Source organism: Myotis yumanensis, unplaced genomic scaffold (assembly GCF_028538775.1).
Source record: "Myotis yumanensis isolate MYYU_CA2020_CCGP unplaced genomic scaffold, mMyoYum1.0.hap1 SCAF_6, whole genome shotgun sequence".
Lineage (NCBI taxonomy): Eukaryota > Metazoa > Chordata > Mammalia > Chiroptera > Vespertilionidae > Myotis > Myotis yumanensis.
In genome coordinates, this window is record NW_027223757.1 from 13,710,423 (window position 1) to 13,727,677 (window position 17,255).

The 17,255-nt window shown below is 37.3% G+C and overlaps 1 protein-coding gene across 4 annotated transcripts in view; it reads right to left on the bottom strand.

Annotated features, from left to right (window-relative positions):
* Positions 1–17,255, bottom strand: part of TBC1D32 (TBC1 domain family member 32) — a 129,874-nt gene that overhangs the window by 81,408 nt on the left and 31,211 nt on the right. For all 4 annotated transcript variants that reach the window (XM_070417583.1, XM_070417581.1, XM_070417584.1 and 1 more), the window contains exons 13-19: positions 16,705–16,797; positions 14,034–14,176; positions 10,805–10,932; positions 10,042–10,243; positions 9,252–9,334; positions 6,232–6,370; positions 1,792–1,879 (exon numbers count right to left, since the gene is read on the bottom strand). In XM_070417583.1, coding sequence (XP_070273684.1) covers positions 1,792–1,879; positions 6,232–6,370; positions 9,252–9,334; positions 10,042–10,243; positions 10,805–10,932; positions 14,034–14,176; positions 16,705–16,797 — 876 coding nt within the window. The remainder of the gene's footprint in view (positions 1–1,791; positions 1,880–6,231; positions 6,371–9,251; positions 9,335–10,041; positions 10,244–10,804; positions 10,933–14,033; positions 14,177–16,704; positions 16,798–17,255) is intronic.

Here is a 17,255-nt window from a genome sequence, read left to right on the forward strand (position 1 = left end):
CAAACTATATTACGAAGCCACTGTTCTCAAAACTACCTGGTACTGGCACAATAACAGACATATAGAACAACGGAACAGAACAGAGAACCCAGAAATCGATCCAAGTCATTAGGCTCAATTAATATTTGACAAAGGAGGAAAAAGCATATAATGGAGTCAAGACAGTCTCTTCAATAAATGATGTTCGGAAAATTGGAAATATAGATGCAAAAAAATGAAACTAGACCACCAACTTACACCATACACAAAAATAAACTCAAAATGGATAAAAGATAAACATAAGAAGGGAAACTATAAAAATCTTAGAGAAATCCAAACAGCAAAATATCAGACATATGTCGTTGCAATATCTTTACCGATACAACTCATAGGGCAATGGAAACTAAGGAGAAAATAAACAAATGGGACTACATCAAAATAAAAAGCTTCTGCACAGCAAAAGAAGCCATTAACAAAACAATAAGAAAGCCCACTGCATTGGAGAACATATTTGCCAATGTTATCTCTGATAAGGGTTTAATCTCCAACATTTATAGGGAACTCATACAACTTAACAAAAGGAAGATAAACAATCCAATCAAAAAATGCGCAAAGGACCTAAACAGACACTTTTCGAAAGAGGACGTACAGAAGCCAAGAGACATATGAAAACATGCTCAAAGTCACTAATCATCTGAGAGATGCAAATCAAACCAACAATAAGGTACCGTCTCACAGCTTCAGAATAGCCATCCTCAACAAATCAACAAATGACAAGTGCTGGAGAGGATGTGGAGAAAAAGGAACCCTCTTGCACTGCTGGTGGAAATGCAGACTGGTTTAGCCACTATGGAAGACAGTATGGAGTTTCCTCAAAAAACTGGAAATGGAACTCCCATTTGACCCTGCGATCCCACTTCTAGGAATATATCCCAAGAAACCAGAAACACCAATCAGAAAGGATATATGCACACTTATGTTCATAGCAGCACAATTTACAACAGCTAAGATTTGGAAACAGCCTAAATGCCCATCAGCTGATGAGTGGATTAGAAAACTGTGGTACATCTATACAAAGGAATACTACGCTGCTATAAAAAAGAAGGAATTCTTACCATTCCAACAGCATGGATGGAACTGAAGAGCATTAAGCTAAGTGAAATAAGCCAGTGAGAGAAAGATAAATATCACATGATCTCACTCATTTGTGGAATATAATAAACTGATGAACAAAAATAGAACCAGAGACACAGAAGCACTGAACAGACTGTCCAACCTATGAGGGAAGGCAGTGGGGTGAAGGGGTAAGAGATCAACCAAAGGATTTGTATGCATGCATATGAGCATAACCAATGAACACAGACAGTAGGGGGGTGAGGGCATGTGCTGGGGGTGCGGGTGGCCGGGGAGAGGTCAGTGGTGGAAAAGGGAGACTCATGTAATACTTTAAACAATAAAGAATTTAAATTAAAAAAAAAAAAAAGAAACCCTGTAACTTTTAAGGCCTAATATGGGAAAAATAACTTTAGAGTAGTATGCTGATACTTGACAATGCCCATTAAATTTTCCATTGGCTTACTCATTATATTTAAATGATTATAATTCTAACTAGAAGCCCGATGCACGAAATTCATGCAAGGGGCTCGGTCCTCACAGCCCCGGCTGGCTGGCGGCTCTGGCTGCCTTGTGCCCTTGCAGCCCCGCCCCCCGCCCACTGGTCGTTCCAGAAGGTGGTTCTGGAAGGTCATTCCGCCATCTGGTCTAATTAGTATATTAGCTCTTTATTATATAGGATTAAAAGAAAAAACGTACCTGAACTTTGTAGTGCTATTGTACCTGCTGCTGTTGATGCCACTTGGGTAACCAAAACTCCATAGTCAAACTTTTTATGCCTGCTGATCTAAACAGCATAAATAAGGAACAACCATGAGAGGCAGGAAAACATAGCATGCTAATATTTACTTACATGTTACATGTAGAGTTACTAATTTTTTATATTAAAATACCAGACAAAAAAAAAACAAACAAAACCCAGAGATTATTTCAAGTAAAGATAAGAGTGGCAAAAACAAACTCAGAAACTATCATAATTGAGTTAATACTAATGTAATATTTTTAACAACTTAATTTCAGATCTAGGTTCTTGTCCCAGCCATGTAACTAAGTAGCTTTTTGACCTTGAACAAGTCACTTCTCTCTCTAGGTCTAACTCTTCATACATAATATAATAAACTGATGAACAAAAATAGAACCAGAGACACAGAAGCACTGAACAGACTGTCCAACCTATGAGGGAAGGCAGTGGGGTGAAGGGGTAAGAGATCAACCAAAGGATTTGTATGCATGCATATGAGCATAACCAATGAACAAGACAAGATGTAAAGTAAGATTCCTTCCAACTCCAAATTCTATTATCTTATTACTTAATTTGTTAGATTAGTTCTTCAAGGATAAATTTTCTCATCAATAAAACTGTATTGACTGCCAGTTTTTTAACTGGGTTTTTAAGTAATCAAACAACTTTAAAAAGTACAATGGTATCTTCTTAAAAATTATAATTACTTTTTAAAAATATATATATTTCTTTATTGATTTCAGAGAGGAAGGGAAAGGAAAGAGAGAAACATCAATGATGACAGAGAATCATTGATTGGCTGCCTCCTGCACACCCTCCTACGGGGGATCGAGCCCGCAACCCAGGCATGTGCCCTAGGCCGGAATCGAACCTGGGACCCTTCAGTCCACAGGCTGACACTCTATCCACTGAGCCAAGCCAGCTAGGGCAAAAAGTTATAATTACTTTTAAAGGCAATATGATTTGTTTTTCCTAAGGGAGGGAATATATATATATGCCTAAGCAACTATCCAACTGTTCCACCATTCGCTCAGTAGCTATGACGAGCAATGATCACCAGGGGGCAGACACTCCAACCAGTAGTGGAGGGAGCCCAATTCCTCACGGAATAGGCTGTGGGTTAGGTTGTTGCTGGGGCACTGCTGGCCCCAAATCTGCTTCACCCGCACTCAGACCCAGAGAAGAGGCAGGAGGGAGGCGGTGGGCACCCAGGTCTTGGGGGCTGGGCCTGCAGGAGGGGTCTCACAATCCAGGACCCCTCAGGGGATGTCGGAAAGCAGGTTTCAGCCAATCCCCACTGGCCAGGCTGACGGACCCCACCGGTGCACAAATCCATACACCGGGCCGGTTTGGGCCCTATCCCTGCAGGCCAGGCCAAGGGATCCCACCAGTGCCCAAATCCATGCACCAGGCCTCTAGTTTTACATATAAAATACTCTCCAGCAAAAATGTTCAGCATTAATGTACAGATTTCTAAAGAGTGTTGTAGAAAACCTTAAACAATTTATTTCACCCAGAGAATATTATACATGTATTCATGGTAAAGTACAAAAATGAGTATCACTCTTAGCAGAAATCAGAATAAGGAAATAACAAAGACATTATATAATGTTCTTCCTTCTCAGACTTTGGCTAAGATCAGATTGGCTTATAAAATGTTTGACTTCTAAACAGAGGTAACCACTTAGGAATTTATATTTTTTCAACATTTCATTTAAAAAATCTATTTCAATAAAATGTTTAAAATATAAGCTATACAGTCAGTTTTAAGGGCAAAAAACCTGAAGGATCATGGAAGTTAGGTTAATTTCTTCAATTTTCTGCTATTTGTGTCTTTATCATTTGTCTTCCTTTTTCTATTTTTATTACTCATATTTCTCTTTTCCTTAATTTTCCATCCAATAGTTCTGCAATTAGATGACATAGAAGATAAATGTCTATCCTTTTCCCACTTGCCTTACTCCATAACAACTGCAAAAACACCTTATTCAATCACCCCCACTGATCCTGCTGAACCAAACATGAGAAGCCTTGGGGCTTCGCAGATTCACAATAAGTACTGAAAGGAAGGAGCAGAAGAAAACCACAGAGAAGTTAGAGATGCTTTGCTAACAAGACTCAGATTTCGTGGACACTGTTAAATACAAATCTGAGTTCTAGTCTTACTTCTGTCAGTCACTAGAGCATAAGCAGAACATTTAACCAGCCTGGGTCTCCACTTTCTCTTCAGCACAATTAAGGAAATGGCCTAATGGTTTTCTTACCAGGTAAGGGAGGATCTACATTTTCAAAAAGTGTTGTGAATAGCATAGAGCACCATTTGAGTACTGTAATAATTTCTAAGATTATAAGTTTCTGAGATCTGGGAAACAATGACTTCTATTATAACCACCAGTGTGGTACAAAGGAAGACAAGGTTGTCTTAAAATTTGTGAATGTGAAAAATGGTATCTAGTCATAGGTGTATTATCACAAGAGTAAAAGTGGTTTGCATGGTTTCATGCATCTGAATGATGCTAAAAAATGTATTTGAACGGCTTGAATATTTTCAAAAATGTAAAAACAAAAATGAAAACTCAAATGGTCAACTAGTACTGAAAGAGATTCAAATTCACCATCAGATAAACTCAAATTAAAACAACACAATTTCATTTATGTAAACTATATTTGATATAGTCTGAATGTACGTCCCCAAAAAATTCATGTTAAAATCCAGGGCCTTTAGGAGGTGATTAGGTCATGAAGAAGGAGTGTCCTTATGAATGGGATTAGTGCTCTTATAAAAAAAGATTGCTGAGAGCTCCCTAGCTCCTGCCATGTGAGGGCCTTCACCTGACCATGCTAGCATCCACATCTTGGACTTCCAGCCTCTGGAACTGTGAGCAATAAACCTGCTACTTATAAGTCACCCAGACTGTAGTATTTTGTAATAGCAGCCTGAATAGACTAAGACAATATTATACAAGAAATATGCACATTCAAAAATATTACACATAGCAAGCACACTGGTATGAAGCCTGGAGAAGGGGGATATATGCAGAGTAAATCAGGACTGATAGGAGAATAAATTTAATCAAGAGAGAAATCTTGCATGGACAGATGGGGACATTATGCAATGAAATGAAACATGTAAACAACTAAATTCTCCATACTTGAGGTCCATTTAAACAAATAAAAACACATCTGCACATACCAACCTAGTATAATAAACAGATGTTCATATGTTTTATTTATAAAGAGATGTTCTGGCCCCGCCCTCAGGAACTACTTAATCTACATTGGCAAAAGCAATCCTAAAAAGTTAACTATTTGTTTTTTATAGGCTTAAATAAAAGCAGGAAATTACAATGACAACTAAGGAAGAACAAATACAATCTATATATATATATATATATATATAAAAGCCTAAGCAACGGTACGACCAAACAACCAGAACGACCGGTCGACCAGTCGCTATTACATGCACTGGCCAACAGGGAGCAGACACTCAATGCAGGAGCTTCCCCCTGGTGGTCAGTGCGCTCCCACAGGGGGAGCGCAGCTCGGCCAGAAGCCAAGCTCACAGCTGGCAAGAGCAGCTGCGGCGGCGGGAGCCTCTCTTGATTCCGCAAGCAGCGAGCGGCGGCGACAGGTGCAGCAGGCCAGGATGAGCACAAGCAGCACAGCACCTCGCCCCGGCTCGGGCTCCTCCCTGGCCACCTGCTGCTTGGCGTACTACTACATCCCTCGGGGAATGTCTGAATGCCGGTTTAGGCCCGATCCCCACACAAATTCATGCACGAATCCATGCACTGGGCCTCCAGTGATATTTATAAGCAGGCAACCTAATCACATCAAAAAACAACAGCTGCCAGAGACAGAGAATAAAGGCATACTACCTATGATCCTAAAAAGCTCAGAGGTCTAGGGATATTCACCGTGACAGCAAAAACTGAATATACCTCTATGACTTCTGAGAAAAGGCTGTATTATATTATAAATTTTATTTAACAGTAGCAATAATAAAATCCCTCTTCAAATATGTGTTTCTTTTCAAATGTGATGCCTACATTGCCACGGACACATACATTTAACCCCAACAGGTTTTTCTCCTGAGGTTCCACCCAGTTTTAGTATATCCAGATGTTTGATAGCACCTTTGCAAAACACCTGGATAATTAACTGAATTTTTCAATTGCATAGGCTTGTTTGCTATCCTGTAAATACAGCCATAAATACCAACATCAACTCTCTAATGCTTTCCTAAAAAACAAAATCAAGTTAAACATTACAGTGCTGTATGGTTTTTAAACTCAGGTTTAATAACCTCTTCAAGCACAGAAAACAGGATAATATATTCTTAATGGCTTTTAAAGCAACAAAAATTCCTTTTGACTGTGGCAGATGGTAATTCGTACCTGTAATTTTTTTGCATATCGGTTGAACATAAATGTCACACATTCACTGATGGCACCTGTTCTTTGAAGAAGTAGTAGTCCTTTAGGGGTAGCAGCAAAATTTAGTAAACCATCTAACAAATTCTCTTCCCAAGCCATACTGAAACAGGTGAAGAAAAGGTATGAGGTTCTTCATTATACTCAAATGAAACAAAATATTTTAGCTTAATAGTACTGATAATTAAATTTACAGAGTACACATTGGTTGCAAAGTATTCAGTAAATTTTTAAAAATATGACAAAAAGCATAGTTTCCTCAATAGTGAACTCTTTTTACTTTTATTTATTTTTAGAAGAGAGGAAGGGAGAGTGGGAGAGAGAGAAACATCAATGTGAGAGCAAAACATCCAGGGATCAAGTCCGCAACCCAGGCATGTGTCCTCACTGGAAATCGATCCAACAACCTTTCAGTGCATGGTATGAGTCACGTCAGTCAGGCAATAGGACATCTTTGCATTGATTTTTAGAGAAAGTGGAAGGGAGGGGAGAGAGGGGAGGGGAGTGGAGTGGAGGGGAGGGGAGGGGAGTGGAGGGGAGGGGAGGGGAGGGGAGGAGAAATAGAAATATCAATGTGAGAGAGACACATCAATTGGTTGCCTCCCAAACACCACCTGACCAGGGCCAGGAATCAAGCCTGCAACCGAGGTATGTGTCCTTCACTGGAATTGAACCCACAACCCTTCAGTCTGTGGGCCAATGTTCTAGCCGCTGAGCCAAACCATCTAGGGCAATAATTCTTTTATTTCTTACATCTTCTATCCCAATAATTTTCCTTCACTGAATGAATCAAATATTCACTGCACATGTCCGCATTTTTATTATATCTATGGTAGATTCTCTTACAAATGCTTAAATTGCCTTCCTATTATAATTCTGCTGTGCCTGGATTTCCCGAGCCCAACCTCTCCATTATTTTGAAATTTACTTCCTTTTCATTACAGAGTATCTGTTTTCTGATTTTCTAAAGCATACCAGACATATTATATTTACTTCCATAAGTTTTTATTATGCTTTTAAAGAATGACTTTTTTTTCCTCAGAACAGTTCTAAAAGGAAAGCTAGTAACATTCTCCAGAGAAAAAACCTGAAACAGTCACAAGACATACTTTTATAGGAGAATGAAAGAGAAATCTGGAAATACAGAAGGGGATATGAGAATTTCATTTTGAAATACCAGAATTAAGAGACAACATATTACCTACTGGATATTCCTAATTGTCTGGAAAGAAACAGTAGAGATTAAAAGAGTTCATTCCCAGTGTACCTTGCATGACCCTTATCATATAAATTGAACACACCATATTGCTATGTTGTATTTATTTATTTGTATTCTACACTACTAAATAAGCGCTCTAAAGTATATAGTTATCCTCAGAACTCAGCAAAATAATCAGTCCAATAAATAGTTGAAGGAATGAGTACAAAATGAATGCACAGAGATAAAAATGAAAAGAATTCCAAAATTACAGATCTAAAATTTACCTCAAAAATGATTTGCAGAAATGTTTTTTCCCTCACTCCTTCACCACAGAAAAAAATGCCGGTTGATTTAAGTTTATGACAACTATATCATATAAAGTTAATTCTCTAAAAACTAGCTATGATTTTTTTTTTAACTATTACACTGTTTAAAAGATGCAAAAGGTTTTTTGATTGACTGGTTGGTTTGCTTTGACCTACCCAAAAACAAATGTTAGTTTTGGGGTTTCTCTTCAGAGAATCCTTCAAGATTCTTCTCTAATTATGATCTGTTTAGACTCTGCCAGCACTCAAGAATAGAATCCAGGAACATATGTCACCACATCTTAATTAAAAAAAATAATGTATTTCGATTCATCTGTCAACTTCTTGAGACAATGAACCCAACAGCTCACACTGCTGTCTCATCTTTGGGGCTCATCCAGGATCGCCGAGGGACGATCAGCTTTTGCTGTTGGACTGAAGTGGTCCATTTACCTGTGCACCTCAAAGCCCATTAAGGCACCAACAGAAGTTTGCAGCCAAGAAACTCCAGGCCGAGATAAGCAACAAACCAGTCATGGCTGACGTCAGGACCAGCTGACCTCCTGCCCTGGTGCCACTATCAATCAGTGGAGACCACAACCCTGAGAGGACACACCTGGAAAACTACTGAATATTCTGTTGAGATCTTTCCCTGGGACTCCCTCAAAGTCTCCACCCTTAAAACCCTTAGGATGGAGGACCTAGTGCACTCTTGCTCCCAGGAGTAGTCCTTGGCCTTTCCTTTTTCCTTCTCTCTCCCCGTCATTCCTTTCGCAGGCACATTACCATTACTCTCCTCACTCCCAAGCTCCAAGGGCCCTTTCTTTACCTCCATAACTCATTTCCTAAGCCCATTTATTCTAGGAATTACTTCTTCTACCTCGGTAATTTACCCAATAAATGTTCTCACAAATAAATAGATAGAATGATAGATAGATAGATAGATAGATAGATAAATAGATAAATAAATCAGATTTCCCCAATTAATCTGACTCCATGTCTTATTGATATCTATGAAGAAACATCGATACTTCTAAATTTAAAATGAGTATAAATACTGATGTAAATTATTTCCCCTTCCAAAGTCTTATTAAAACACATTCTCACATATTTTGAAAAATCATAATTTAAATATACATGGACTTCATTGGCATTCGAAAATACTTTCCTTCTACTGAACTCCCTAGTTAGGTTTCCAATGTTAGTATTTGGTAATTCTCCAAATTTTCTGGAAACAACTCCACATGTCAAGTTTCCTAACCCAAAATGTAAATACAGAATGAAGCAAGTATAATAAATATTGCTAGATTTTTTAAAGTTATAAATCTGATCTCTAAATTTCCAGGTATAATTTTCCTTGGTCCTATATATAACTTACCTTCCCATAAAATGTTTTTGCTATAGTAGTCTGTTACATTCTTATTTTTAAAAATATTTCAGTAAATATGCTTTTAATTTATTTAATCAAGTATACTTACATGTTTTGGGATTCCTGGCTTACCGAAGAGACAGACTCTGAACCCTCTACTGGAGTAGGAATTCTTTCTGATACCAAACTTGTCTAAAACATAACAGATTAATTTGCACTCTTTTTTTCACTGGTAGCATTACATTCCTCATGCTACACTTTTTTTAAAATTACCTTCAAAAGTTAAATTTGGTTCTTAATTAAATATCATTTAAAGTATTTCCTTATATGTATATACGTATAACCCATGGACACAGACAATAGTGCAGTGAAGGGCTGGATAGGGTGCAGGAGTGGGATGGAGGAGGTTAATGGGGGTGGGAGGGGGGGAATGGGACATCTGTAATACTTCATTAATTAAGATAAATTTTTAAAGTACTTCATAAATAAAGCATATGAATGTGGGGAAAAAAAGACAGTCTATTGATATATATTATATGTGACTATTGCTACATTATAATCTACAGTGTCCATAACAAAAATCCAGCGTCTGTAAAAACTGCACAGAAATAACTTCCAAAGAGGAATGTCAGTTATGCAAAGATAATTTATCTCAGCTTCTCTTGGCAGAAGAAAAGACTCTGTAGTACCGTTAGGTCCTAGAACTGTGTTCTAGGGAGAGGAGATACGAAAGTCATCCTGTGCCAAATTAAAAAGCATTACGCCCTCCAGAGAACTGTGATGCTAAAGAAGTCCCGTTTGCTCCCATAAAATACTATTTTAACTGCAATATGACACTAGAATAATTATATCTGAAATAAAGATTTGCAGGGAGGGAGAAAAAACTTGAAAATACTTACCTTCTTCCGTGCATTAGCTAGAGATTCATGCAGACCATAAGGAATTAACACTTGCAAGCCTTCACATGTACCGTATATTTGACAACATGTGGAAATAAAAGCTCCTTTCACCATGGGCAACATTTCCGATCCAGAAAAAATAGAAATATCTTCATCAAGAAGTTTTTTCAAAAACTGGGCTATTTTATGAGCACCTGTAGAACTAACAGATGATACCTAAAGGTGATTCCAAGATTACAAATCATGAATTTATAAAACACTACCAAAGGCTAGCTTTGTCACAAATTCCTCATCTGCTTGGCTTGCTTTTAGTTCTCCTCTAACCTTTTCTCTGACGTATCAATATTCTTGTTCCCACCCATGCGCAGATGTCTAGTAATGAGAGCATTTTCAATAGAACTGAGGGAAAATGTAATAGAAAAAGTGTGTGGTTTAATCCGTCATGAGTAATTGGCTATGCTGGTCATGTTTTTTGCTTAACGGCTGTGATATCTTTCCAAATCTCTCTGAGCCCAGTAGTTAGTTAGCTATTGTCATCTATTCCCAGAATTCTCTTCTTTCCTCTGCATAGTCCATAATCCTGGTTACTCCTTCAACTTTCTGATGATCTAATATGTTATTAGTGGCTGGTCAGGAAACTAACTATACCGAAAATAGTTATCCATATTTTCATTAACATATAACATAGCATCTTGGAAATTTTGAGTCAGATTTACAAAATATGCTACTAATTCCACAAATTATTTGAAACACAGACACATACCTTTTTTCTTCCGAAGAGTTCATATTTTCTCCATAAAGAAGTAAGGTAAGCCCTTCTTCTACAGACGCAATTCTTGCCAAAATATCAGCTATGCAAATTAAAGCTGCTTCAGAGCAATGTGGAGCAGCCTGTACATTAAAAAGAGAACAGTCACATATTTGATGACATGCTGACATATCCCAGACTAAAATTCAAGGGCAGGAGTGTAATCTAATAAAGTTATACTGCCGCAACAAAAAGAAAGTTATGATCGTCTGGCGGTGAAATAATATGTCTGAATTAAAAGTAACATTAGATTAGAGTCTCTTACCAGCATAGCTGATGAAAATTCATACAGACTTTTTATGCAAATCAGTTATTGTTTATTAAGACAATTGAGAGAACTGCTGCTATGACAATTTTATATGTAACTAGTGGCCCGGTGCACGAAATTTGTGCACAATAAAAGGGAATTAGAGGAAATATTTTAATATTGCTATTTTGTTTCCATCTCTCCATCCCAGTCTCTCCCAGTCTCTGTCTCTCTCTGTTTTTCTCAGCAGTCCTCCAGGCCTCCCTCTCTCCCTCTTCCTCTTTCCCAGCTGGAAAGGGGCAGGGCCAGTGGGGGCAGCTCCACCCTCTGCCCACTCTGGGGCCTCATTCTGAGGGAGGCTCCAAGAGCCAGCTGGGAGGGGGGGGAAGAAAGGGAGAAAAGGCTGAGAGCTGCTGGGCGCTGTGTGTGTCTGTGCGTGTGTGCGGTTGTGAGTGAGTGAGAGTGCTGGCCCCACCTCCCCCCGCCCCGGGGGCCACAAGTCCCCACCCACCAGAGCCTGTTGCTCGCACAGCCTGGGCGTTAGATCGAGCCTTCAGTCGTTTTGGATGTGACGGACCCTGGCTCTTTATCTATATAGATTCTTGTGGACAAATGCAGTAGCTTCTCTATTTCCACTCAGCCCTTTACTTCCCATTCACTAGTTTCCTGTACAGGCATACCTTGGAGACATTTAGATTCAGTCCCAGACATGGCAATAAAGGGGTGTAATCTTTTGGCTGGTGGAGGGTCTTGCCTCCAATTTGTAAAAACGTAACATCTGTAAAGTGCAATAAATCTAAGCAGAATAAAATAAGGTTTACCTGTATATCCAATCTAATTTTATTACACAGAGTCTTTAACACACTACCATCCGTTTTAGGGGATAGCATCCTTTCCTAAGCTGGCCAATAGCCAATGATGTCCCGGAAAGAGAAAACATAGGCTGGACCAATCATATTTCCTCATTTTTTATTTTAAATGAATGTATTAAAAAATATTTTCCAGCGTATAGCAAATTAGTACAAAGCAAATACTGAAAACTAGAGAGTCGTATTAATGCTAAAACCCATCAACGTGCCAAAGTCTACTAAAGTTCCTATTCTTTCTGGGACCTACTTATTTGCCTGTACCTGCATGGATGACAACATTCATATTCTCTATAGTAAACCTGAATATACATTGCAACTAATATATTCCAATTCCAATAAATTCAGTGGCTTAACTAATGAGTCAGGTATATTCACTTGAAGAATTCCTAATTATATCAGACATTATGTTAGTCCAGTGGTCGGCAAACTGCGGCCCCTTGAGTGTGGCTCTTCCACAAAATACCATGTGCGGGCGTGCACGTACAGTGCAATTGAAACTTTGTGGCCACACTCAAGGGGCCAAAGAGCCGCATGTGGTTCACGAGCCGCAGTTTGCCGACCACTCTGTTAGTCTATTTCATACTAGATATCTTTCTTAGAGAGACTTCTCTGCCTAAAATACTTTCCTTCTCTCATAAAAACACAAAGTTTGCAGAGGCAACCAATCGATGTCAAAAGAAAATAAGTTAAAGATGTTAAAGACACAAACAATTTATATGGTTTAAGATTCAAGAACACATTTCTCAGGTCTGGTATATGGTTTATATTTACAACATTACTTATATTATGGCATTTTATTAAATTAAGCTGTATTAGGTATTCTATTTGTTTCTTCTCTATTTTGTTTTCCGAAGGTTAACTGTAAGACCATCAAAATAATTTATCATTATATCCTCTTAATTTCCCAGAATTCCATACTTTGCACCGCATTCACATAAATGCTTAATGTTTTCTGAATAAGCAATGAATAATGAATACATGGATGGGTGAGCAACTGCCCAGTCCATTGAGAGAGATGAAACCAATAAAAACACTACATAACACAGACATGGAAAGATAAAAACATTTAGCTTAATTTATTTTTTTGTTTGTTTGTTTGTTTTTTGTTTTGTTTTTCAGAGAAAGAGACAGAGAGCATACACTCTATGGTGTCTCTTCTTCATTTCTGAATATGTTTTTTATTGATTTTTATAGAGAAGGGAGGAGAGACAGAAACATCATTGAGAGAGAAACATCAATCAGCTGCCTCCTACACACCCCCTACTGGGGATTAAGCCCAAAACCCAGGTATGTGCCCTGATCAGGAATCAAAGTGGTGATCTCTTGTTCATGGGTCAATGCTCAATCTGAGCCATACTGGCCAGGCAACTTTTAACTTTATTGATAAGCTCATTGGTAAACTTTGAGTCATTCCCCAGAAGCGGAAGTCACAGAAGTGGAGGAATATATTACAGACAGCAGTACTAGTAGTGGTACCAGTTCTGCCACCTGTTAAATATGACTTTTAACAAGTCACTCCTCCTTTGAGCCTCAATCGTGAGGACTACATTACATAATGTGAAGAAATATACTGTACAAATTGTAGAGAGACATACAAATGTTAGGAACCAGGATGTTTATAAGCTTTTTTCCTCAAGTAACATTAGTTCTTCATATAAAACAGAGCTGGCTCTTCAGAAAAACAATCACATTTCCAAAGGCTATAAAATTGCCATTAAAACAAATAATAAAACATTCACAAGATTTATTAGATTTAAAACACAAATAGCTTTTTAATAGAACAACTTATCTTCGTCCTTACAACCATCAGCTCTAAACCTAACTAGAAAAAAAAATTTAAGATGTTATATGTATTTTTCTCCCATATTGTCATAACTAATAAATCAATTGACTGCATAAACTATAATTTAACAATAAATAAAAATCTCTTGGCATAAAATACATTCATATGTGGAAAAATTGTGTAATAAAATAATTTTTAAATATATCAAATTTAGACATAAAACCCCATTGAATAGTCACTCATACCCAACTAAGAGACTTTTTCTCTTTAGTAAATAATACCAACCTTAGTTCCTTTCATTAAATTATGAATAGGCTGAAGAAGTGCCTCAACCACAGGTTTGTTACATAAGCATTCGATTGCACATTCTTTTTGGTCACAGAGTATCTGTAGAACTTCAGTCACCATTCCTGCAGGAGAGTAATTCTCTGTAATGGAAGAAGTATTTTTTAAATTAAACCTTGAGACATTAAATGCTTAATATATCTTTTAGTTATGGGTTAGCTATTACTATTCCAAAAAAGTTCAACATCAAGATTAAACAGTTTGAAAAAAATCACACAACTCAGTGCCCAAAGGATGATGTAATACTAAATTGTAACCTAAAACTTAAGGAGATATCATCTAGCTTAACATATCTTCAAGTTAATAAAAAGTGAATAAATTACAAAATATGAATGCCAAAAGACAACAATATAAGATCACTCGCTGTTTGACATTAAATCATTGCTTGACAGCAAGGATGGGGTTAGAAGCAAATTTAGAGCTTTTCTCCTCCTGGCAAATACTTACTTTCTCTTTTATTATTATATATAATATTACATGTATTCAGGAGTTGATTCTGGTAGAAAATTAGTCATTAAGACAAAATAATGGCCAAAAAGAAGGGTGCAGAGAGGAGAAACCTTCCTGTAGACTAGTATATTCTTGTGGTACCATAAAACCAGTGAAATAAATGAGCATTTTTTAAATTTTTCTTTTAAAATACAGTACACATGAATGTAACATGAGAAATGGTCATTAAAATAAATGTGATATTTTTAGTTTCATAAACTAAAGAATTTTCTTATTATTTGAACTAATCTACTACAAAAATAGTGTTTTACATGAAGAAACTAAGGAACCAAAGTTATCAGTGCACAATTGTCCTAGAAAAATACAATCCTATATAATAAAACCCAAATATACAAATTGACCGAATGGTGAAACGACCAGTCTCTATAATGCGCACTGACCACCAGGGGGCAGTTGCTCAACACAGGAGCTGCCCCCTGGTGGTCAGTGCGCTCCCACAGGGGGAGCACCGCTCACCCAGAAGCTAGGCTCACAGCTGGTGAGCGCAGCAGCGGTGGAGAGAGCCTCTCCCACCTCCAAGGCAGCGCTAAGGACCATGCGGAATGGGCCTAACAGGCAGGCGGACATCTCCCCAGGGGTCCTGGACTGTGAGAGGGCTCAGGCCGGGCTGAGGGACTCCATCCCCCACAGTGCACAAATGTCGTGCACCGGGCCTCTAGTATTGAAATAATACCAATGTTCTAAATTTGTTATAATATTCAATACTCCCTGAACACACTAAGACTTCAAGTTAATACTTAACAAAAAGAAAATGTAAAAGGAAAGTGAAGTAATTTTTTCCAACCATCTCCAGATGAGAAAGGCTGTTTGCGATGAGAGCGATTATTGATGCACATATGGCCATCATTCATCCATCCAATTATCTATTATTTTTTAGTGTCTATTGTATGCCAGACACTATGCTAAACACTGTAGACAGGAGTAAATAAGATTAAAAACAGTTCACTATGCCCTGGCCAGTGTGGCTCAGTTGGTGGGGTGTCGTCCCATGCACCAAGAGGTCAGAGGTTTGAGTCCCAGTTAGGGCACATGCCTAGATTACAACTTGATTTCAAGGCCTGCAGGAGGAGACAGCCCATCAATGATTCTCTCTCATCATTGATTTCTCTCTCTCTCTCTCTCTCCCTCTTTCTTCCTTGCTCTCTAAAAAGAAATAAAAATATTTTGTAAAAGTCAACTAAATGGTACACCAAGACAGTAACAACTGTTATAACAAAGAAGAAAATTTTTATCATAAAGGAAGCACAGTATGTTGTAGGAGCATAGAGCAGGGCAACCTAGCCTAGTACTTTATAGATGTAAATGCTGTAAAGGCAGAATGAAGTCTGAGAACCATTGTTAGGACTAACAAGCTACTATAACTGCACATATATACTACATCTATCAATTATATATGGTCCAAACCATTTTTTCTATGATTCAGTTGAGTTCCTCTCAGAATCTGTGCCAGAATTTCTAGAGTAAATTCCAGGTTTAGGACACTATGAGCCTATGGATTATGAGGGTGTTCAGATAAAGTATTGGAAACTTTCATTGATATTAAAAGGAAAAATCATGTTATTTTTTAAATGTTAATATTTAAAATGCTTTTTAAATATTAAACACTAACAGGCATTTTACTATTTTACTAAAAAACAAAAAGGTGTGATGTTGGGGTTGTTTGGCTTTATTCTCTAGTAAGAAGAAAAGATCCTGAAGTTTAGGTGTGAGCTAAAACAAGCAAGATAATCAAAACATCTAGGAATATATAAAGAATAAAAAATTTAAATAAATAAAATATACATATATGTATCAGTACCTATCAATGAATCGTCCCTTAATAGCATTTAAAAACATCTTAATCTTAATAAACAACATTAAAATTCCCAGCAAAATTGATTTTAAATAAAAAGGCAGATTAGAAACATCTTAAAACATCAATGAAAAAATTTAAATTTCATGGTTTACTTCCAGGACCAATGTAACTTATTATGAATAATACTGCATCTTAGGAAACCTCTCAACTGAAGTAGGCCAATCACTCAAAATATCTAGACAATAGAATATTTACATATTTCTTAGATGTAAATATTTTAATATTTTAAAATAGAAGCACAGTTACCTAAATGTGCAGCTGATATCATCTTTGGACAACTTGGTGAGTAATAGATAAGTTGGATGAACAGAACCAGAAGATCTGTAAGGGATACTGAATCTTCAAAAAGAAACAGAAAATAATTATTTTGTAGCACAGACTTACAACTTAAAAAAAATTTAACTGAGCTTCCTATTCTGAGTTTTCACAGAGCCTGTGGTATAATCAGGGAGAAGGGGGCTATAATCCAAGAAAGAAGACTCCAGAAGAACAAATTAAACATAGTCAATTAAAAGACGGCAAGTAATGCAGTAGTTTCTTCTGTGACAGTGAAGTTTTGCTATTTATGTTGGCCAAATCAGTTAACATAAACGTACCATAGGAAGATCTACCAAATCTGATAGGACTGTTTTATTTTATTCAATTAGGAGCAATAGAATTCAGCTCAATGTGTTGGTCCAGCTAACTTATCTAAATAACACTGTAGAATGGAGGTCAGAAAACATTTTTTGAAACAGATAGTGACTATTTTAGACTTTGTGGTCTAATAGTATCTCTCATAAATAATTCTGATCTTG